The sequence below is a fragment of the Archocentrus centrarchus genome, chromosome 16, assembly GCF_007364275.1.
Source record: "Archocentrus centrarchus isolate MPI-CPG fArcCen1 chromosome 16, fArcCen1, whole genome shotgun sequence".
Taxonomy (NCBI): domain Eukaryota; kingdom Metazoa; phylum Chordata; class Actinopteri; order Cichliformes; family Cichlidae; genus Archocentrus; species Archocentrus centrarchus.
Window position 1 is genome coordinate 7,810,473 of NC_044361.1, and position 23,802 is coordinate 7,834,274.

A 23,802-nucleotide genomic window follows, 5' to 3' on the forward strand; every position below is an offset into this window, starting at 1 on the left:
CAAGATCTCATAGCAGGAAGATAGATTAAATCTCTGCCTTCATAGTCCACAGATGCAAAATTATGCATTGCATCAGCAACAAAAAGAGCACAGTAACAGTTTTTTTTTTTAATTGGAAGTGCATCGTGAATCAAACTAATGATCAGCAATATACACATAATTACAGAAGTATAAAGTTAGATAATAAAGCTATGGAAGATGCAATGTAGGCATCATTGATACAGACCAGTGAAAATAAATGTGCACTGACGAGTATGGTAAAAAGTGTCATTGTCAAGCATGTAAATAAATGTGAATTTTGAATAGATGAGCATGTGAGGGGGGACTTACATAATTTCTTTTTGTTGTTTGAGTCACATTATTTTTTTGTAGCTTTGCATTTACAGTAAATTAAATTCTTTAAATATATATTCAATGAACAGTGTGAAAACCCAGTAAAACAACAGTCACAAAAAAAGTTTTGAAATTCCAGTCCTAGAAACACTTTCAGGTATGCTTAATTCAACAGAGTCATCGCTGATGTAACGAATCTTATAAATTTCATCACAGCTGGAGCTGCTCTCTTTCCTTCCAGAGAAACTTTTAAAGCATCCCGAGGACCACGTTTAGGCTCCAGCTGCTGTTATAAATGCAGCTGACTGGTCAGACTACATCAGGTTTGAGGGTCTGGTTTTTTCCTCAAGGGCTTCACAGTCAAAACAATGAAAACTCTTTCATCAAACCTTTTCTTTCTTTCTTTCTTTTTTTTCCTTTTTATGAAGAGCAAAGAAACACATCACTGTCACTCAATGGCAGAAACTGTTGTGTGTGGAAACTAGAAGAAAGAAGGACCAACCCCAGATCAGAGTGCACTGTTCTGAAATGCAAATGACATATGTACATATATGGATTTACAATGTCTGCAATACTCTAAGAACTACAGAAACATGTGGATAACAACCAGTATGACTCCAAAATTTAATGTCACTTTAATGTAGCTTTGTGCTCAGAGAATCTCCAGGTAGATGCCTGTCTCTGAATCTGCCACCGCAGCACCCTGCACTTCTCTTCGGCCTCGGACTTCCTGACCAGCACTTTGGTTAATTTCTCCACCTTGCCCACCTCTTCGCCTCTCCCCACCTCTTCTGCCCATTGGACGGATCTGAAAAAAGGAGAGCAGATGTTACCACTGGAAAGAGAGATTTACTATTTCTTCTTCACAAACCTTACTCTGAATGATCAAGGTCATCAAATACCTGCTTGGTATGGACAAAAAGAGGTGTGCAGTTCTGGTACACAAGCTGGTAGCTGCCATTAGTGTAAACATGAGTCACTTCTGTGCAATTGATATATAGGGGCATCCTGTCCTGATAAATTTCCAATCCTCCAGGATACATGGCGGGATGTCTTATTAGAACATGCCTGAGAGGAGCAGAACAGATATTTCATAACAAGCAAGTGTGACACAATCAGAGTAAACTTTTAAAGGAAAATGTTTCTGTACATACTTTCTAGATCTCTTTTTGCAGCAGTAGACAAGAAGGGCCAGAAGTGATATGACCAAGACGATGGTGACAGCAGGTAAAATCAGCCACAGGAAAAGGGTTGTTTCTATATGTTGACCACAAGACCAGCAGCAGATCAGCATATAGTATCTATCTCATTACTGGATAACATGATCTTCAAACTTCAGTGCAAGATAAATCAGATTTTACACCCATAGCTCAAGAAAGTTACTAGCTTTTCTTTGTGGCTTGTTTTCTTCTACTTGTGATTTTAAGCTGGAAGCACACTGCTCAGACGTTTCCACACAAACAGGGCATCAGAGTGAATAAACAAGGGGCAGAGCTGTTGTCTTTGTTAGTATGGAAAAGCAGTGCTTTGAACACACCTTCCTTTCCCTGCAGCAAGACCAGTGAGTCGTTTCCCAGAGCGTTGAAAGCAAAGCAAATCACCTTCTGAGGTTTGTCCATCTTGCCCCTCAGAGTAGCTGTTAGTGCATTGGGCTCTGATGTTACAGACACATTGTAATCTTGAGGTGGAACAGTCTCATTAACGCTCCAGGTGACTGCAGATTTGGGGTTAGAGTCGACAGAGCATTGACACACCACCTCTGAATCCTCTACAACACAGAAGGAGGCAAGTTGGATGATGGCTGGCTTATCTGGAAGAAAGAAAAACAACAGTTTATTCACTATTTATTGGCTGGGATTAGTAACTTTACAGTCTTGGCACGCTGTTTTATTTGCAAATCCATAATGGTTAAGGTATTATCTGTATAATCGCTTATAATTTACCAACAGCTGTTCCAATTTTTGCTTCTCCAAATGGCTGCTCTGCAGTCTATCCACAGTTTGCTCAGAATTTTGTACAGCAGAAGCTCTTTTCTCCTATTTTTGTGCTCCAGTCATAGAATAACCTCCAGACAACACTGAAATGAAATGATTTTTTTTCTCCCTGGGAGAGTTCAAAGTCCAGATTTCAGTTCTTACTTGTAAGTTGGATTTGAATTATGCACCTGTAGTCGTTTTCTTCTCCCTTCATTTTACACCTTGTCTGTTTTTGTTATGCTCAGTTTTATATTTTTGTAACCTTGTGATTTTAATTTCAAAGGAGCACCTGGTTAAATAAAATCCTTTTAAAGGCTTTTCTTAGTAACAGGTGTATTTTCTAAAACTAATCATTTGAAGCCCTTTGTCAGCTTCTCCTCTCCATCTCATTTTGGTGCAGTCCTGTCACAGCCTGCTCTGGAGTGTGGTTGGAACCAAACAAGAGCACATATGTAATACATGTATGGGAATCACAGAGAGTCAAGAAGAGGTAGAATTACACTGTATATTAAGAGTTGTGAACTGAGATTCTCCTCGACCAATTGCATTCTGAGCTGAGCAGCGGACCCTCATATCTCGAGTCACGTTGTACAGCCGGACTGTGTGCGTTCGCTGGTGGAGGTGCACAGTGCGACCATGTTGAGTGTAGGACCAGCGGTACTCTGTTGCTGGAGGGTCAGCTTTACATGAGCACACCAGCAGCGCACTGGCCCCCTCCTTCACTGTCAAGGACTGGACTTGAATCTTCACGTCTTTTGGAGGAACTAAAAGCATCAAAAGGGAAAAAGTTTTTAGCTCATGTTGATCCAAGGAACACAAAGAAACTAGCCAAAACTATACTTACATGTCACATGCAGATCCTTCAAAGTGGACAGTGTTTTGGGGCCTGGAAAGATGACCTCACACCTGAGCCTGGGCTTTACCGGGTGTGTCACAGTAAAGGTCAAAGAGGCCAGTAAAACCTGTCTATGGGGATCTGGGTAGAGTGTCTGTTGCTCCCCAGGCTGAGTTCTGTTCAGCTGGGATCCCCGCTCCCACATCCACTGCAGGGCAGGAGGTGTGGAGGGGCAGTGATAGTTGACAGAGCAGTTCAGGGTGACCAGTTGCCCTTCTGTGGCTGACAGCAGGCCACTGATGACAGGAGCTTCAGGTGTGTCTGTCAAGGAGGAAAATCTCCATTACTGTGATGCTTTATCAGCTCAGTACATTTGATTTGAAAACAGTAAACAGTAAGCACAAAGAAGCACTTCTTGCAAAGACCGTACAGGAATGAGATTGTTGACTCTTCTATGTAATATTTACCATGTCAAAAAAACAATCAGAGTTTAAAAGAGTAGAAAGAGGAGGGGCACTGTTTTCGCCACTCACCAATAACATCCAGATTGAAGCTCCTAGGCTTCCCCCAGAGTAAGTCATCTCCTGTCTTCAGAGAAATTTCAAACACCTGGGGGTCATCCTCCCTGATCTGTTCGATCTTCACTGAACAGTCGCCCTCTGCGATTTTGCCAAAAAGGGATGCTCTGCCTTGGAAATCTCTGCTCACTTGGCCTTTGTCCTGGCTGTTAAAAGCGGTGCTCCGAAGAGGAAAAAAAGGGCCACCACCTCTGAACCTCAGCCGCACATCCACCCTCTGTTTCCTCCCCCTGGCAGGATGAGGGGCTGGAGGAGTGAAGGAGCAGGGAATCACAACGCAGGAGCCCACCAGAGCTTGGACACGGTCAGGGACTGAAGGTACAGGGGAGACAGCCTGGACCCCCCTCCACAAGGCTGCTGTTGTAATGGAGCACAGAAAAATCATTAAATAAGCAGTGTTTGATGGCCGTGAAGCACAGTTCTGTTATGACCAGTGAGAAGCCAAATACAATTTCCCATGTTGATGGCTGATTAAAAAGTTTCTTACTTTCAGTCAAGAAGATGTGGCAGAATTACTCTGTGAGATGTTGTAGAAAGGTCGTCTTAAATGCTATACTTCAAAATATCACACTGAAACCCATTTTGCAACAGTTGTATATTTAGAAAGGGGAAGGGGGTAACAGGAGTTTTAGCTCTGCAGTCAATCTATTACTCAGATTTTTTTCCCTCTATGTATATTATGTAGTCAAAACAATAAAAATATTTTTAAAGTAATTATTTCAATATTTACTTTAACTTAATTAAGATAAAAAGCATAGCATTTTTACAAAAAATAAAATCCAATGTGTTAATATTTAATTTCCATCAGCACATGTCATTTTACAGAAAAATCACACACACACAAAAATTAAATAAAATAAATCTCTACCAGTGGAATCAAGCACAGGAAGTCCTTACATAATAAAAAATGCTCTTGAAATGCATCGAAAAGAAAAGCAAAAGCATTTAAAATCATCAATAATTTGTTTAATTACTTACCAAAAATCAGGGGACACACAAGGAAGACAGTGTCCACATGCATGTTGATGTCTGCAACCCTGCTCTGCCGGCACAGACAGGGAAGAATGAACAAAAGAGCAAAGAGGAAGCTGGATCATTTCATTATGCTACTAGTACTATGTCTTCCTGTGATGCCCCCCTCAAACTTCCAGTATCAATTTTGTGTTCATTATATTTGTTCGTTTCACCAGGCTGAACCTCATGGCTCGCGGTGTTGTTTAAAAATGAATAAATGATGGAGTTACAACTTTAAAATATTTAGACATTACAAATGATCAAAAAAAAATAAATTTTGAAGTGCTGAAACTAGGAATTGTTTGCAAAGGAAAGAAAGACCTCAGCAAGCAACTATGAGACAGCACATGACAATGGGTGAGTCACTCTCATGCTGTTGGCCAGTTCCTCAAAGCGTCTAGCAACTCAAATCTGATACATTTCTGATTCCTCTATCTGTACGGACCAGCCAAACCAAACTTCAGACGCTGTGATAAGAAGTGCATGGGAAAACAGAGTTTGAATATTAACTTTTCTCTGATACACTGCCATGCCAAATGCCAATAAATGACTGCATGTGTATAAGTAGGTCATCCTTATTATGTAAAGGAAGAAAAATGAAGGGAAGTTTCGTGCTGAAATCTTAGCATTCAAACATGAATTGTTTTCTCTACTGTTGTACAGTAGATGCACATATTTCATATTGAACATTATCTTACTGAATATATTAATGTTAGCAATTTAATTTACATGCACTGAGCAGTCACATAGCAGATATTCTGCTCAGACTACGCATCAACAGCTTTAACATTTTCTTCATTTTGTTGCAGTTATTGTCACTGGCACCTTGAGAGAAATATTTCTGCAGGATCAAACAAAACTGAGTAATCAGACTCAGGTACAAAGGCTTCAACTGTTTGAACTATGGACCCTTTGAAAGCTTGTTTGAATTGCTGCCTGCGCCTCCCCGCTCCTTAAGACAGACTGCAAGCTGCTTTCATGCCAAAACTCATGACTGCAATGGCAACACCAGATGAAGCTTAAAACCACTGCATGATGTAAAGATACTACAAAACACATATAAGGTATGTGTTTAAGTAAATGTGGAAGGCACCGTTTTTGTTATTGATGTGTACAAATGCAGTTTGGTGTAAGTGTGAGAAGTGTAACATCAGAGTTTGTATCTTCTGTTATGCTACAGAGTGTGGTAGCCATTAAATTAAAGCTTTAATCCTCATAGCATAGCATTCTTTCTTCTCTTGGCAGGTAAGCGGTACTATGAGAAGTTATGAACTCAGCTCGACAGCTACTCCAGTCTCAGCGGGACTTACTGCTGAACTGGACCTGTGACCATCCGGCGCCCTTGTTGCGCTGGCTGCGTGATGCTGAGGTGCTTTCCTCTGCCTGCTACCTGTCTTTGCTGGAGAGGTCACCTTCCAATGCTGTAGCCCAGGCACTGGAGACAGTGTGTGCCTCAGAGGAGAGCAGCCAAAAATTCCTGCAGGTGCTGAGGGACGTGCAGGATTACTACTGCAGAGATCTGCAGGTCTGGGTTGAGAGACACTGCAGGAACGATGCAGTCAGTAAGTCAACACCTGTACCTGTGCAAGTTCAAGGTGAGTTTTATTTAGGGTGCTTGTGGTAGTTTTTAAATAAACAGGTGTAATTAATATTAATGAAAAGGTGAATTACATTTTTTGCAATCTTGAGTTCAATGTGAGGGTCTATTAACAAAAGAGCTTTTACAGCCTAGTGAGTAAAGACATGAAAGAAGATTAACAGCAGGGTACAATCAGCTTTGATGCTTTGCCAAGATTTTTGTCTTGGATCTGGTAAAGAAGGAGTGTTAACAGATAATGAATACTGAGCTCAGCTATCATAAGTTAAAATGTGTCCATGATTTGGGCCACTGATATATCCCAACAATTATTGGATGGTTTATCATAAAGAAGATACATTTTGCTGATTTTGGCGATGCCTCAAGTTTTCTTCCAAGTTTTCAGTTTACTTAATGAAGCATCCAATGTATGGATAATTACCATATTTGGTACAGGTATTCATGGTTCTCTGATGATGAATCTCGGGAATGTGAAAATGCTCAGTCAGCACAGCCATCTGTCAATCTGACATTTATCTAAAACAAAAACATATACTGACCTCGTGAATCCTGTGATATCAACAGAAAAGAAGCCTAAAAGCCCCATTGCTAAACTGTTCAAAGGAAAGAGCAAAGGATTCTCCTTCGCTACTGAATTTAAAGGTATGAATTTACTATTTCATGATAAAAATATTTGTCATAATTATAGGATAAATTAACTGTAACTTCTAAAGAAGTTTGACATAAAGGTGGGAGTGGGAAATTACCATCATCAGTCCCTTTTAAATGCAAACTGACATAAGACAAATGTGGGCTCATGCAATTTTCCATGACTTGTTCCAATGATTGCAATCAAGCAAAGAGATCTGACTTTCTCTTTGCAGCTAAAGAAGAACCAAAACCTTGCAGGAGTCTAAAATTGTCCAGCATCCGAGGTAGGCCAGAAATAGGTCAACTGAGTTAGTGAAGTCAAAATCTTTATCTCACAGAATACTGAAGAATAATTTAATTAGATTTTTTTAATATCTCCATCTTCTATTCCAGTTCCCATTTCTGCCCATAAAACAACCCTACTGAAACGCACAGAGCAGTTAAAATGTTACTCGGAGGGAAATAGAGAGGCTTCAAACTCAGCTTCTCACATTGAGATCCGCTACACCGACCTTTTTGTGACAGAGGATAATGACTTAGTTGAAAGCAGCCAACATGAGTACTTTGCATTGGCGGGCAGGCGTGCTCGCATCTACGCCCACCAGGCCTGCCAGCGTATCCGGCCTTGCCATCTGCTGAGCCCACAAGGACCATCGGAACGGACCCCTAAAAGGGTTAAAGTCAAGGGTATTGCAGGTATAGGAAAGAGTGTAGCAGTACAGAGACTGGTCTACGAGTGGGCAATTGGGAAGACCATGCGTGAATTCATCTGCATTTTTGACCTGCGCTTCAGAGAGCTCAATCTAATTGATAAACCACTGAGTTTACTGGAGCTGCTTGGACAACAGTTCCGATACCTGAGGGAGGCTCTACCTGACCTGTTCACCAGACCGAGCTCTTTGCTTTTCATCTTAGATGGTTTAGATGAATTTAAATTCCCTTTGGACTGGAGCACTCCGGACAAAAACATCGATGTGGAATCAAAGGTACCAGTGTCAGAGCTGATAGTGGCTTTAATAAAGGCAAGTCTTCTTCCAGAAGCATCCATCATAATTACAACAAGGCCATCTACACAAGCTCCCAAACGTTTCTTCCAGAGATGTTGTGTGGTGCTGGGCTTTGAGGAGGACCAGGTGAAGGAATATACCGCCAAGTTTTATAAAGATAATGTAGTTGCTGGAAAAGTCTACGATTACATTGTGAACAATGACAACCTGTTCGTGCTTTCCTTCATCCCTCTTTATTGCTACATCATCTGCACTGCTATGGCTGAGTTCTTCTCTTCAGAGACTAAAAATGTCAGTGAATCAAAGTCTCTAGAGTTAAACCCACCCAGAACAGTAAGCGAGGTTTATTTCTGCTATCTGTTTACTGCAGTCAAACACCATGCACTGAAAGGGAGTGCAGAGAGAAGCGCACCTAGATCCAAGGTTCTCTCTCTGGCTCAACAACAACTGACAAACTTGGGGAAACTGGCTTACGAAAACCTTCTACAGAAGAAGATAATGTTCGATAGAGCAGATCTGGAGAACTACGGCGTCACACCTGCTGATGTTCAGAGCACTTTTCTCTGTCAAATTCTCCAGCCTCTCAAAGAGGAGACAGTGGAGATGTTTTCTTTTTTCCACCTTACTGTTCAAGAGCATCTGGCTGCCCTGTACTGTGCAATCAACCTCCGCAGCCAGGATGACATAATCCAAGCTCTGGACTTCTGGTGCTTTGGGCTACATCCAACATCCTCTACTGCTGCACCCCTGAAAAATGTACACCATAACACAGATAAGATGGAAAGCCTCCAAATGTTCACACGCTTCTTCATGGGAATGCTGCGAGCACGGCTAACAGGTCATTTGGAGGGTCTTATTCATTCTCCCATGGAGCAAGAGGATAGCATCCCCAGCAGACTGGGTTTGTGGTTCCAAGATCAGTTTAAAGATGAAGAGCTGGAAAACCAGGTAGCCCTGAATCTTCTCCACTGTCTGATGGAGTTCCACATGAAGGAAACCACTAGCATTGCAGCACCAGAGATCACAAAACTCAACCTGTTTAAAATGAAGCTCAGTGTTGTGGACTGTGCAGCAATACACTATGTGCTGCAGTTTTCTCCACACAACCTGAAGGAGCTCAATTTGGGCTATTCAAACATTGGAAACCAAGGACTCAACAGACTGAGGCCAATTCTGCATCGATGTGAATCTCTCTAGTGAGTAGCTCATTTTATATTCACTGAAAAGAAAATACTACAGTTCAAATAAAATAAAAAAATAAGTTGGAGTTTGAGGTTTCCAGCTGTTTGATGCCCCGTGCCTGCATGCTTGCCTGTGTGTGTTGTGATGTGATAGACTGGCAACCCCTCCAGTGTGAACCTTGCCTTCTGTTTAATGCATACCGGGATGAATCCAAGCCCCCTTACATGTAAGACTGCCAAAAAATGCTAACCAAAAGTTTTTCTCTTTCAGTTTGAGATACAACTGCCTGGATAGGAAAGCAGCTATTTTAGAATCTGCAGTTCTGAAATCAAATGAGTGCCAAGTGAAGAAGCTCTTGTAAGTCATTTAAAAATATTCAATACAACACTCGTGAAAAACATGCATTATTATTTAGAACCTAGCATGTTACTATTTTAGGTTTTATATATTAACCATTTGAATTGTTTGTATTCCAATGACATATTTATCTTGGATATATTACATAGCTGCATAATGAAATGCAGGAAGATTGGACCCAAATGTTAACCCAAAAAACCCCTAAAAACTCTTTATTGTGGCCAACAATGCCCAGAATTCCAACTTAATGAAATCCACACTAGGTGCTGACAAGAGAGAAACACAGTTTGATGCAATAAAAGCACACTAAGAGACTATAAATACACAAAGGAAGTGGAAACAGCAGGAAAAGGAAACACAGCTCAACATAATTTAGATAAACAACAGGAAGTAAAACTAAACATAATACAGACGAGAGAGACAAACTGATGAAGTAAAACAGGAAGTAGCTAAGCTAACCAGCTGTCATAGGGTAAGAGGTGGGATACACCCTGTAGGGGAGAGTGGGGTAAGATGAGCCAGTGGGTAAGAGCACTCAAGGCGCTTATACAACAACACCCCCTGTATATTAGCAACTATGCTTGTCTAGGGTCATGAGACCTCGCTTTTAGGTGGCAAACATCATTTCAATCATACTGAAAAAGGCAGGAGTACATGTGACAAGTGGTAAGATTTTTCCACAAATAACCAATTTTTCCTTGTCGAAGTAAATTTTTAGTATTTCATATTTAATGAAAATTATATCAAGATCAATTTATTTTAAGGTATTATTATCCATGGTATATATTGGTGGATTGGTGGACCATGTCAATCATTTTGTTAAAGATTAGACTTATTAGCTAAACTGGACCATTTTGTCCAAAATGGCTGCTAAGGGGCAAAGTGAGCCAAACGCCATGGGGTAAGTTGAACCAGTGGTTCAATTCAGTTTAACCACTCAACTTACCCCTGCCAAAAGCCAATAACTGTCAGCCATATTTTTTCACATTGCAGAAGAGCTATTATGCTAAGAATGTTTAAAATTCACCAAAAAAAACGAGAAATAAAATTTCCACACCGGATTTTTAAAATCCAGAATTTTATTTTTTTAAGCACTTAAATGAAATCAGATAAAGGTTAATTTTTTTTTTGTTTTCCATTTGTTTTTGACAAATTAATAAACAGGAAATTGCTCATTTTTCATTTTTGGTTTATCAATTTTAAAATGGTAATCACGTCTGTTTTAATACTGGAAAAAATAGACGGGTCACTTTACCCTGTGAACTGGTTCAACTTACCCCGTGCCTGGGGCAAACTGAGCCACTGGAAAACTTTTTTTTTGTGATGTCATATTTCCAGAGCTGTTTGTTATAGACTCATTCTTATAATTTCATTTGTTAGACAACAATCCAAATTATGAATTGATGTTTTCATTGTACTCCTGTGTCATTTAATTTTGTCTGTAAGTAAAAAGTGGCTCATCTTACCCCACTCTCCCCTACATGTCACCAACCTGTTGCATGGCTAACACAGAGAGGCAGACAATCATTACCACTCACATGCACATCTATGTGCAAATTACAGTCACCAATTATTAACCTAACCCCCGTAACTGCATGTCTTTGGACTGTGGGAGGAAACCCACGCAGACACAGGGAGAACATGTAGAATCCACACAGAAAGGCCAAGGTGGAATCGAACCCAGACCTTCTAGCTGTGAGTCAACAGTGCGAACCACCACGACACTGTGCTGCCCTGATGCAGCATTTAATACATTTTAATAGTGTATAATTCACTGCCTTTTTTAAACAAAACTATGTAGAGTGAAAAAAAAATACTGTATATATATATATATATATATATATATATATATAGACAAGAATTCCTTACAGATTGATTAATCAATTAATGTTTCCTGGACCCTGAAAACTGGCAGAGAATAATGGAAAAAAATTACAATTTGCAAATTACAAAAATGACTTCTCTTTCAGTTAACAATAACAGCTTTTTCTGAAAGATGAATGCAGTGCTTTTCTCCCTTGACTTTTCAAAGCCTGCAAAAACCTTGACATTCCTTTATATAAACAATGCAAAAAATATGTCTGATGTGGCTACATTTTTCCTGCTTTTGTGTACAGTATGTGTGGCAATAACCTCGGTCCTGAGGGGGTTTACGAGCTGTGGAATGCTCTGGAGCACAACAACACTGTGGAGGAACTTTATCTGGATATCACCGGCATCACAGAGAGAGGAACAGAAAACATTGTAAACTGTCTCAGCAAAAACACTTCTCTGAAGACACTGACGTAAGATTAACCCCCTACCCTTCCCCAAAAAAACCAGCATCAGCTCTCAATGTCATAACACTGCCATCTTGTGTGAGTTAATGCATTAACCCAGTGCTTCTCAAAGTGTGGGGTGGTCCTATGGGTAGGTCATACAGTCAGTGCAGGCAGGGTGTGAGCAACCAGGTTGAAGATATGGAATTAAGGTACATTAGGGGAGCTCTTGGGCTGGCTGTAGCTCAGTAGGTAGAGCAGGTCACCTACCAATCGGAAAGTTGGCAGCTTGATTCCTGGTTGCTCCGGGCCGCATGCCAAAGCATCCTTGGGCAAGATACTGAACCCAAAGTTGCTCACCAATGCAAGCATTGGAGTATGAATGTGTGCGAATGTTAGACAATAAAAGCACTTAGCTTAGATACATATGGAAATGCTTGTATGAATGGGTAAAAGTAAACATGTTGTATAAGCGCCTTGAGTGTTCAGACAGAGTAAAAAAGCGTTATATAAGAACTAGTCCATTTATCATAAACAAGAGCATACTGATGCCATCATGGTGACCTTAATGCACTGAAATTCAATTTGGAGCCTTTTTTTAAATGTAGATAGAAATTGAGAGTTGTGAAAAGAGGCTATACCCGAAAATTTGAGGACCACGACTTTAACCAGTGATTTTATCCTTCTACAGTATTGTTGGAAATGACATTGGAGAAACTGGGAGGAAAAGACTGAAGGAGCTGGAGCAACGCCGCACGGGACTCAGGATTATTGCAAATTTTGTTGATGATCTCGGGTTACTTCAGGCGTACCTGGATTGGGTGGAAGAGATCCAGGTCGACAGAGACCAGATGGACTCCGTGAAGAACGCAGATGCTCTGCAGTCAGTGCTGAAGGGACTCCAGGTGGCAGGAACGGTGGAGAAAGGAAAGAATGCAGAGAAAGCCAAGGAGCTCCAAACAAAGATTGAGGAGCTGCTGAACTCTATACTGTAGATGTGATTAAAGGAAAATGACCATACAGTGATGAGTTACCTCATCCATTCTGACATCAACCTGTGAAAGTAGGATTTATATTTTTTGAGATCCTAGAAACCCTGAGGGGTGAGTTAATATCTAAAAAAAAAAAAAAAAAAAAAAAAGCACCCCTAACTCTGTTTAATCATATGGAGAGTTAATGATTTTAAACTGATGTCATGCTCATGATGTTTAAAATGTCAGAGAACCAAAGAGTAACTTTAATGGATTAATATTTTCTTTGTGATTAATGCTTCATGACAAATTAAGTCTGTTTGTTTGTTTTTTGTCAAATCAAAATTTTTCTAATTGTTCAAGCACTGATCATCCTTCTTTTTTTTTTTTCAAGTGTTTTTAAGTGACAATGTGGCAGTTTGGAATTTGAACTTAATCAAGCTTTTGTTACAATAAATAAATGAACACACTGCCATCTAGTGTTCACTTGTTTTATCACACTTGTGTTGAAAAGATTCCAGTGACGCAAATGACACATTCAGCAAAAGTACGACCGCGATGCACAGTCACTTGAAAGGATTTTGAGCAACTTTTGGGGCCACATTACCAGAGCGACAGGTGATCAGCAGTAGTGATGAGAGTTTGAAACCAAAGCTTCGATACGTGCTTCGAACCCTGGGCTTCCAACTCCATGTAACCACTGCTTCGAAGCTTGCTTCAGGATGAAAAAAAAATCACGTTACATATGACGTCAGAAGCAGCAACTGCTTCGTTCTCGGCCTGATGATTCGTAGGTTACGAGTGAAGGAGAGAGAGCGAGACAGTCAGCCGGGTTAATACTCGCACAGTTTCAGCGTTGTTACGGCCAACAGTTACTGCTGAGTTATAAAGACAGCCTTTGCTGGCTCGTCCTTTCAACGTGATGACGGACGCTGTCGTATCAAGATTAACGCAAAAGCGGTAGTTACACAAGCACACCCAGTTAATGCCATTTTTTCCCAGCACTCTGCTCAATAACACAACACACACAGTCATCCATCTTTATTTGTAAATAGAACCTGATATCAAGATATTTGGCCACAATGTGTAACCTCAAACATGACATTTCTAAAGCTGGAGAAGCTGTCAGCAAAAAAAAAAAAAAGAAAAAGAAATGGCCTGAGTCCAAAATCAGTGGAAAAACTCTTATTCCTAAATAAAAACCTCTGAATTCCCATCCCCAAATTTCATGACTGAGTTATACAAGCACAACCCACCTTTCCTACACTTTGTTTCCTAAAGCACACCCTCTCTCAATCCCAGATACTAGTCAACATATGTCTACTGAATCAGCTGAACATATATTGACAGTGTTTGTTGTCTACTGTTTCATCACTAGATGTCACTGAAATGAACCTTTGACTGAATGAACCCATGTTCAATACAACTGGCAAAGTGGTTCAGTACTGCTTTATTGCTTCATTTAGGTGTTGTGTGAAATTCTGTTCCCCCGTGAAAATCTGTTCCCCCTGTGTCGGGAACACGAACTGCAGGCAGAGAGGCGGATCGGACTGTCTTCACGGCGCTTCTGATCGATTTCCCGGTAAAATGAAACTTTAAAAGACCTGCTGGTAAATTAATTTGTTCCCATGTCATGGAGGGGGAACACAATATTTTGGATGGCTGAAATATTTGGTTCCCCCGTGTAACTTTGGCAAATAAAGAGCAAATGTTGTCATGTTGTTGTTCTCGATGAGAGGAATAAACACTGTAAAAGACTTTTACCGAGAAACTGATCAGAAGCGCCGTGAAGACTGTCGGGTCCGCCTCTCTGCCTGCGCTCTCCCGACACAGGCGGAACAGATTCTCACGGGGGAACAGAATTTCGCGCAACAACTGTTAAGCATTGTGTCTCGCGTTCGTATGACGTCATGGCGACTAGTCGGTGTCCACACGACTTTTATCATTTTGACTTCAAACTTAAAAAATCTGAAGTCGTGCAACCCCGAGCTCATGGTCATAAAGAGAAGGCTGTGCTGTTTACAGTCACTTCCAGTAATAGTTTTCACAGTCACAGTGGCTTTTGTGTTAGTTCCTCTTTTTACAGACTTTTTTTAGACACATCTTGAAAAACATCACATTTGAGGACCTGACTGCTCTGTGGACCTCATGAGCATGTAAGATACCATTTCTTCAATAAGGAACAAATATCAAAGTTTTACTCCAAGACATTATTTTCTATAATTATTTGGTTCACAGATGTTTAGAATAATCACATTTTCAAAATATTTTTCAAAGTCAAAAGGTTTTATTAGAAAAAGTCGAGGGAATGTCTTCTCCTAAATTTGGAGACTTTGAAGAAATTGATTTCTTGTGTGCAGCAGATTTTTGCTTTTTAGTATATCAGAAACATAAATCATGTACATTCAAAAAGACACTAACAAAATGTATCAGCTTTTTAACCTCACTTGGCTTACACCTTCTTCTTTATACTCTTGCATCATTTAACATTTTACATTTTCTGAAATTAAAGCTGTATGTTGTCATATTATTAGAATTTTTTAAGGTGACCATTTATCTCAGTAGTGACATTACATGGACACTGGGCTTCTGCAAAATTACCATTACTACCATAGTTCCTTATTTCAAAGATGAACCCAGTGATCCCAGTGAGAGAAAGTATGTGCTGTATCAGTGTTTTCTTGAGCTAAGCCACAAAACCTATTCACAAATTTTATTAAATGGTTTTAACAGAATACTTTAAATGATCCTAAATGATTTTAACAGCTTTTCACTGATATTGGTGAACAAATAATCATGTAAATTGTTTCATGTGTAAACTTCAGAATCCTTCAAACGTCACTTTTTTGCAACAAAGATGGCTGCAACTCTGAGTCTGATTCTCATTAGTGCCAGTACTTCATGCCATCTCATGGCATGCAGTCTGACCCAGATATCTGAACTGTTTGAAATGGCTTTATTAAATTTAATAATTGGACCCCTTATTCTGATTGATTTGTGTCATTCCTGTTCAATGAAACGAACACGCAGAAACCTAAAGGCTTAAACAGCACACACACACACTCTTATTATTTGAATTCCTTCACGGCTCCTGAAAAACACTTCCGTTTGACCGTCACCAGTTAATCCGAGACACCGTTCTCAGATTCCCGTTACAGGAGTGGAATAAACGCTTATATGAGCCGGATCATCCTCTCATCATCTCATTCATCATTTCAATCATTTCCGGGCTCTAAAGTGACAGAGGGAGAAGTCACCGGTTAAACAGAGTCGTGTACACAAATAAAATGCTTAAAAGAGCATGAAGGCAACCTTTAGTTTTTGTCAATATTAATTTTATTTACAGAAACAGTTTGTTTGATTTGGGGTCTCTTATTTAAAGATGGAGACATCACTGTGGTCCCTTCAGTCATTTAATCCCCACAATAAATCCAATTGTTGAACATTATTACTAAGAGAATATCAAATGTTTGCAGCATTTTCAGTGGTGTAGGACATGCTGAAAATGATGTTCTCTTGGTCATAAAAAGAAGGTGGTACTATTTACAGTCACTTCTAGTAACAAGTAGATAGTTTCCACACTCACAGTGGCCTTTGTGTTAGTTCCTCATTTTACATCAATTTTTGAACAAGTCTTAGAAAACATCACATTTGAGGACCTGACTGCTCTGTGGAGCTCATGAGAGTGTAAGTTACTATTTCTTCAATATGGATCAAATATTAATTTTTAATCAAAGATGACATAATTTTCAATAATTATTTGATTCACTGATGTTTAGATTAATCATATTTTCAAAGTAAAAATATTTTCAAATTATTTTTCAAAGTCAAAACCTTTTAGTGGAAAAGGGTGAGGGAATAAATTTTTCTAAATTTGGAGACTGAAGACATTAATTTCCTGTGTTCAGCAGACTTTTGCTTTTCAGTATATCAGAAACATAAATTATGTTGATTTCAAAAAGAACACTTTAATCAATTACATGAAAAAAAAAAAATTTTTGTAACTGCCCTTGGCTTACACCTTCCTCTTTCTTCTCTTGCATCATTTAACATTTTCTATTTTCTGAAATTAAAGCTGTATGTTGTTATATTATCAGAATGTATTTCAAAGTTGAACCTCTGTTTCTGCCAGTGAGTGAAAGTGTGTGCTGTAGCAATTTTGTCTTGATCTAACCCACTAAAAATATTCACAAATTTCATTAAAGAGTTTTAACAGAATCCTTTAAATGATCTTAAATTGTTTTAACATCTTTTCACTGGTAATGGTGAACAAATAATCATGTAAACTGTTTCATGTGTAAACTTCAGACTCCTTCAAACGTCACGTTTTTGCAGCAAAGATGGCTGCAACTCTGAGTCTGATTCTCATTAGTTCTCTGCTGCAGGGTGAGTGCAAGAAAATCTGCTTTGTGTAGAGATCATTTAGGTTTATAATAACAATAATACACTGTTGCTAATATAAAACATTTACATGTTAATATATAAATGTCTGTGATATCCCCACTTAACATGAAACATTCAGTAAACTACTAAGCCTGCCTATTTATTAGATATTTAACGGTAAAAAAATGTTTTTATTAGTATCTGAATTTAACACATTTAGTCTTTATAAGAGTGATAATTCTGGAGAAAAAGAACAGGGATAAAAACTGTTGCTGTAAGTTACAGTTTCCATTTTTTTCTTTATAAATCATTGTGTTGTGTTTCAGGTGGTCTGTGTGGATCATTCAGAGTCACAATGCCACCGATTATAAAGGCTTTGAGTGGATCCTGTGTGACCATCCCCTGCTCCTTTGATGTAGTCAGCGAACATGAGCAAAACTTAAATAATCAATGTAAAGCATACTGGACCAATACACCTCCATTTACCAGTGAAAATGCTAACCTAACTGCAACTAAAGAAATGACAGGAGACTTGACACAGAAAGACTGCACCACAACTTTCAACAATGTACTTCTTCATCAAAGTAGTAAATACTACTTCAGAGTGCACTGTGATAAAAAACTGAAATACACTTTTAATCAACCTGGTCAAGCTGGTGTAGATATTTCAATCACAGGTAAGATTTATTATATCCATTTCCAGATGATTCATGAACAAATGACACTTGTGGAGCTGCTCTGACCTTATTCTGAATTCACTTGACTTTACAAAGCATAAAACCCTGAAAGGAATTGCTGCTCATTTGTTTATCGTCTTCCCACCAGCTGCTCCTCCCTCACTGACTCTGACTCCATCCACACTGAAGGTGAAGGAGGGAACCTCAGTGAGTCTGAGGTGCTCTGCTCCAGCTCCATGTTGGTCTCATCCTCCAGCTCTGACCTGGACTCCTGACCTGGGTCAGAGTCAGGAGACTCTGCAGGAGAATCAGGACAAAACTAAAGTCAAGACCTCTGTTGTGAATTTCACTGCTTCTCACCTCCATCATGGAAAGAAGATCTCCTGTACTGCAGTCTACAGGAAACAAGATGGCAGCTCTGATGCTGCTAATGAAGCAAGTTTAACTCCTGTTATTTCATGTGAGTTTGTTCTCTTCTAAAATGAAATGTTACTGCTACTGACTGACTTTTCTTCACTTAATTTAAATAAGACTAAAACAATTAGTTACACAATTATTTTAATTCTTACATCTTCGTTTTGTCAAATATAATAGAGATCTTAAGTTCATACTTAGATATGCAAACTTTCATTTTCAAACTGATATGACTTTCTCCATGATTCAAGTGAACTATAGGTCTTCCTTCCTGAGAGTTTTCTTAAGTGGGGTGGCTGAAGCTCAGTACGTAGAGCAGATAACTCAACCATAAATAACTCAACCTGCAAAAGTAATGAAACAAAAACTGAGACAAATATCAATACAAGCGAGTAAATTAAAAATCTACACGTCATCCTTTGTTTTATTATTAAAGTCATTGATTTTAGGGATTCCTCTAAGACGAAATATTAAGCACTTAATAAAAAGAAGTACAAAGTTGTCAAGACACTAGACAAGTGACTGTCAGTCTTATCAGGGACAGCTAATCAATCAATCAAAAAAAAAAAAAAGAGTACTTTTATTGTAAACAGGTGAATCTTCAGAAAGTTAGAGGGCCAAGAAAACAACTTGTAATTTTTAGTCTTCAGTTTTTACTTGAATTAAGATGAAATTTGTCAGTGTGGTTTTCTCTGTGTCTCTGGTTAGACACAGAATATAGTGTTAGATATTTGAGAGTAATTATTTTATTTAAAAAAAGATCTTTTATGCTCATTGCAGCCACATTCCCAGATATCCACACTTTTTCTGTAAAGAACATTGTCCTAACATTTCAGTGTTCATGTTGTATTGCTCATCTTTCAGATTCACCTAAAAACATCACAGTTTCAGTCAGTCCCTCTGGTCCAGTGCCAGAGAACAGCAAAGTGACTCTGACATGCAGCAGTAATGCCAACCCAGCAGTAAGGAGCTACAGCTGGTACAGAGCTGATGGAGACCAGGAGGCTTTAACTGGGACAGGAACCAGTTTAAATACTGAAGTCTCCAGAGACAGACGGACATTTTTCTGCAGGGCTGAAAATGAGATTGGAGACGGACGTTCCAGCCTGACTCAAGTGGAGATTCAGTGTATGTGTCATGTAATTAAACAATTTTATTTATCTGAAATTATAACAACACAGGAGTATTATATATATATATATATATATATATATATATATATATATATATATATATATATATATATATATATATATATATATATATATATATATATATATATATATATATATATATATATAAATCCTTTTCTAGTAGCCTATAATGTAACAACCACTATTGCTTACTTGTGGCCTTTTACATTTTTCTGACATTTCTGGGTCTGACATTGCAGTGTCATTGACTCAAATAAAAAGAAAACGCCTGGCTATACTTCAGTAAATTCTGTGTTAGGCAGTAAAGCTGAAAATGGTTTCAAAGTTATTAAAACACTGTTGATAATAAAGTGTCACATGTTCAAAAAAGATTTCACTTTGACCATCAACATGTTACTGTTGTCATGACATCTTTCCAGTAAATTTTGTCAACTTCATCAAACATGGTTCAGACTGACTCGTCTCTCTCTCTTTCTTTCAATGACAGTTCCTCCTCAGATCCTGCTCTCATCTGCTTGCAGCACAACTACAAGTCAGGTCAGCTGTTGCTGTGAGACTGTGGGAATCCCTTCTCCCACTGTACAGTGGTATTTGAATGGGCTACCTGTCAATCAGTCTGGTACATTTGAAATACTCAGTGAGACTCTAAACAGCACAGCTCTCAGGAGCTTCTTCACTCTGAATGAGCCACATATGAGGGATCTTTCCACTGTGCTCTGCCGCAGCTTCAACTCTCTGGGATCTGCCAGTCAACAATTTTGTGTCAGCAGCCTTCAAGTCTCTGCTAAACATGAAGGTTTGTCTTTGGTAAATTTACTGTAGAAAATACTATTGGTTAAACACCCGTACTATTGCAGTACGGGTGTTTTTCACACCCTGCTTCTGCATTTTGGATTAATTTTTGTTAAATAATGACACGGTCTAACACGTCATGTCATTCATATACATAATATTAAGAGTGTACTTTCTTTTTACCACAATTTAATATTGCTAATTGCTCAGATGTACTGCTTGTTGGTATGTTTAAAAGTAATACTGGTAAATTTCTTTAAAAAAAAAGAAGCCTTTATGTATAGCATACACACAACTGCAAACAACTAACCAAACTGAACTACTTAAACAGGATATTTATATCTTAAATTTTGTTTTTTAGGTTCAGTTCTGTATCCAGTGATCGTCTCCACTCTTGCAGTGTTACTGTTAGTACTAATATGTGTTCTGCTGTTTATTATCAGGTAGGTGGACAACTTGGTACTCAAAATTGTTCAAACTACAAACACAGTTACTATTTTACTGCGTTTTGCTTGGCCTGTTTTTCAGTTCTGTTTGAAGGAATTCTGATAATGTGGAATTACTGTGTTTATTTGACCAAGAGCTTAGGAATGAGTTTACTATTGGGGGGGCGGGGGGCATACAGTATCAGAAACCTTACAGATCCGATAATACTCTGAGCAAAGCATAAAAAAATACTATTTGATCTTTTATTGGTTTCTATATATGAAATTAAAATGACAAGAATACGTTATAAACAAGCCATATTCATGGCAACATTCCCACAGACCGTGTTACCTCATTCAAAAGAGTTTGACTCCTGCCGCTGTCTCCCGCCTCCTAAACACTCAGAGCCGTTCAGAGGGGGGTGACATGACGCTATGTTGCGCCTTCAAAATAAGAGCACGGGAGTTAAAGATTTCAAAATATTGAAGTAAATTTTGAAGGGGGGTGGGGGTGCGCCTGTCTCCAATATTCCCCCCTGGCTCCTACACCAATGTATTTTACCCATCATCCATCGAGCAGTCCATTTAACATGTCAACATTTAACATGTCAATGTTTGTTCATTTTGACATGTTTTTATTTTCAAGACCTTTATCTGTTTACGTTCTGTGATGTATTATTTCTTGCTAGCTTCCAATGACCCACCTTTGCAGAGGTGATTGAGCTGATGACATTTTCTTTCAGCAGCCCACGTGAAGTCATCTTCACATGACCAAAACTATGATGTATGAATTTTAACCATGTACGCTTTATGCTCTATTTTTTTTTTCAGGGCTCAGAAGAATCACTGTAAACCTAATGTCCAGTTAACAGATCAAAACAACACAGTTGCTATGAGTCAGCTTGTAACCAATGAAAGAAATGAGGTACTTTGACTTTCTTTTTAAACTTTTTCAAAGTCTGATACTTTTAAAATTACACAGGGAGGAGTATATTATTTCACCACTCACATTTTCTATGCAATTGTAGGCACCAACCACAGCAGAAGAGTGCATTTATGCAAACACAGATGGGCTGGGAGAGGCAAACTCTGCCCACCCTGCAACTGCTCCTGAGCCAAACAATGCAGACGGACCAACTGAAAACTCAGACAAGGAAGGGGGCGGGAGTGAAGGGATTTACTCCAATGTGACCTGGAAGACCAAGAGGAAGAAAAAGAAGGCAGAAGACACGAATCCACCTGGTAGCTCTTATCTGGAGGAGGAGAAGAGCATGGTGGAGGGGCTTAACAAAAATTTTTTCAGCAGTGCACTAGAGATGGGAGGCCTGTATAATTGTGCGGAGCCTGTGAGGAAGGAAGTGGAGTGTGAATATGCCCAGGTAACATTCAAAAAGAAGAGCGCTATTCAAAAATAGATATACGGTAACAAAAAATAAATAAATAAATAAAAAAATAGCTGTCCTGCTCTGTGTATGTTTCCTTACTGCATTTAGCCAAACTATAGCAAAAGCATTTAAGGCAGAAATAGAAATACAATTATTGTCACTTTATTTGGGTCATGGGGCTTCTGAATGGTTACTAAGGAATTGTGTAAATTATTTTATCTATCATAGTTTTTGTAGATACGATAAATTTTTTTAAACAGCCCTTGATATGAAATGTAATATCACACATTCTGATGTGGTTTATAAAAGTTACATATAAAAGTTATAGTCTAAAACTTTTCTAGAGATGTTTATTCTGTCTCAAGCTAAACGTTTGAGACAGAATAAACAGAGTTACATATCAAATAATCACGAGGAGCAGCATCAGCCATCATTGTGATATGAAACTGCAGGTAAATCAGAAGTGTCATTGACAGTAGCTGTAATATTGTGTACATGAGTACATATTGCCTGTATAATTGCAAAATATTAGTATATTTACAGTGTTTTTTTTTACGATATAAGACATCCAAAAATGATGATCATGAAAAAATGCTAAGATGATTAACAGTTTGCATGTTTTAATTTTCTGTATTCTTGTAGCTTTGCCATATAATAAACAATTATTAAACACAAGTACATTTGCTTTTTTTTTTTTCAAATACTCAATTTAATTTCTTCTTTGAGTTTTCAGTTATATAATGTATAACCACGAGGAAGAGAAGGAACAGTATCAGCAAATTATAAGAACCTATTTCAGCGCTGTGTCTCTGCCCAAGTTTATAAGAACTGGTGCCATAAAATAAATGGCCACTGAGCTGATTTAGGTTCCTGTTTATTGCACTATGACTGAAGATATTTACATATGGGCAGCATTATTTTTCAAAGCACTTCAATTACCATTTAGGGCCTAAAACCTTAACACAGTACTGTGTCTGAAATGCATCTAACCTTTGCTACAGTGCTTCAAAATTTAACAAGTATCTGAAGTATTAAGAAATTTAGAATGACACAGCAATCTCTTTCAGGGTTTCCTGTTGTTCTTAGATAAGCACAACACATTTCCTGTTTGAGGAGCAGAGAGGGTTGTAGAAAGTTTTAGGTTGTGAGTAGAGGTTAAAGTGCAATTTCACAGTTGGGGGAAGTCTAAGATCAGGTGTAGCTGTGCAGCGTGGGGAAATGAATTACTTGGAAATAAGTCACATAACTTGTTTTGTGAGCTACAATTTTCTTTGTGTGCATGCTCTGATCAGCTGACCTGTGCTGCTGCTCCAGTATTCACTGCTCTTTCTGGATTTAGAGATCTAAATTCAGCAAGATACAAGCAGATATGTGGTTGAATTCTAACCCCTAAAGAGTATAATAAAGTAAAACGATAAAAATAATCTTCCATCTTCCTCTCATCTCACATATTGTTTTTTTTTTTCCTCCCGGGGAAATACAACAGCTGTACCTTTAGCTAGCAGACATATTGTCAGACAAACTGTGCAGAAACAGTTTGTGTGTTTGGTGATATCATGAGCTGCTTGAAAAGTTGCATTTGTAATTACCTAACTCTTTAAAAACCTTTATTCCATTCATGCTTGCTCCTCTTCTGTGGTGCTAACTGCATGCTGAAGTACTGCTGCACCATGAACGCATCGAAGGGATGAGAAGAATAGAGGCTATGAGCGGGCTGTCATTATTTTTATTATTTCCCTATTACTGAGCAAGTATCTCCATGCCATCACTGGAAGCAAGGCCAGGCTGCAGCACAAAATTAACTAACTCATTCAACACGAATATGCAGTACCCT

At 38.7% G+C, this 23,802-nt stretch overlaps 2 protein-coding genes across 2 annotated transcripts; one reads left to right on the top strand and one right to left on the bottom strand.

The window, feature by feature from the left end:
• Nucleotides 1-436: 436 nt before the first annotated feature.
• LOC115794980 (sialic acid-binding Ig-like lectin 5) lies at nt 437-4,892 on the bottom strand. The gene is made up of 8 exons (XM_030750707.1): nt 4,701-4,892; nt 3,678-4,079; nt 3,154-3,465; nt 2,810-3,073; nt 1,871-2,143; nt 1,488-1,590; nt 1,236-1,401; nt 437-1,141 (listed from the first exon to the last, which is right to left on the bottom strand). The coding sequence occupies exons 1-8, from the start codon at nt 4,741-4,743 to the stop codon at nt 986-988; spliced, it is 1,719 nt and encodes a 572-aa protein (XP_030606567.1). The 5' UTR covers nt 4,744-4,892; the 3' UTR covers nt 437-985.
• A 9,696-nt stretch (nt 4,893-14,588) lies between these two features.
• On the top strand, nt 14,589-22,613 carry LOC115794825 (B-cell receptor CD22-like). The gene is made up of 9 exons (XM_030750484.1): nt 14,589-14,894; nt 17,047-17,124; nt 17,448-17,798; nt 17,947-18,258; nt 19,077-19,340; nt 19,854-20,162; nt 20,520-20,601; nt 21,415-21,508; nt 21,612-22,613. Exons 2-9 carry the CDS (start codon nt 17,079-17,081, stop codon nt 21,996-21,998), a joined length of 1,845 nt encoding a protein of 614 aa, XP_030606344.1. The 5' UTR covers nt 14,589-14,894; nt 17,047-17,078; the 3' UTR covers nt 21,999-22,613.
• Nucleotides 22,614-23,802: the final 1,189 nt, after the last annotated feature.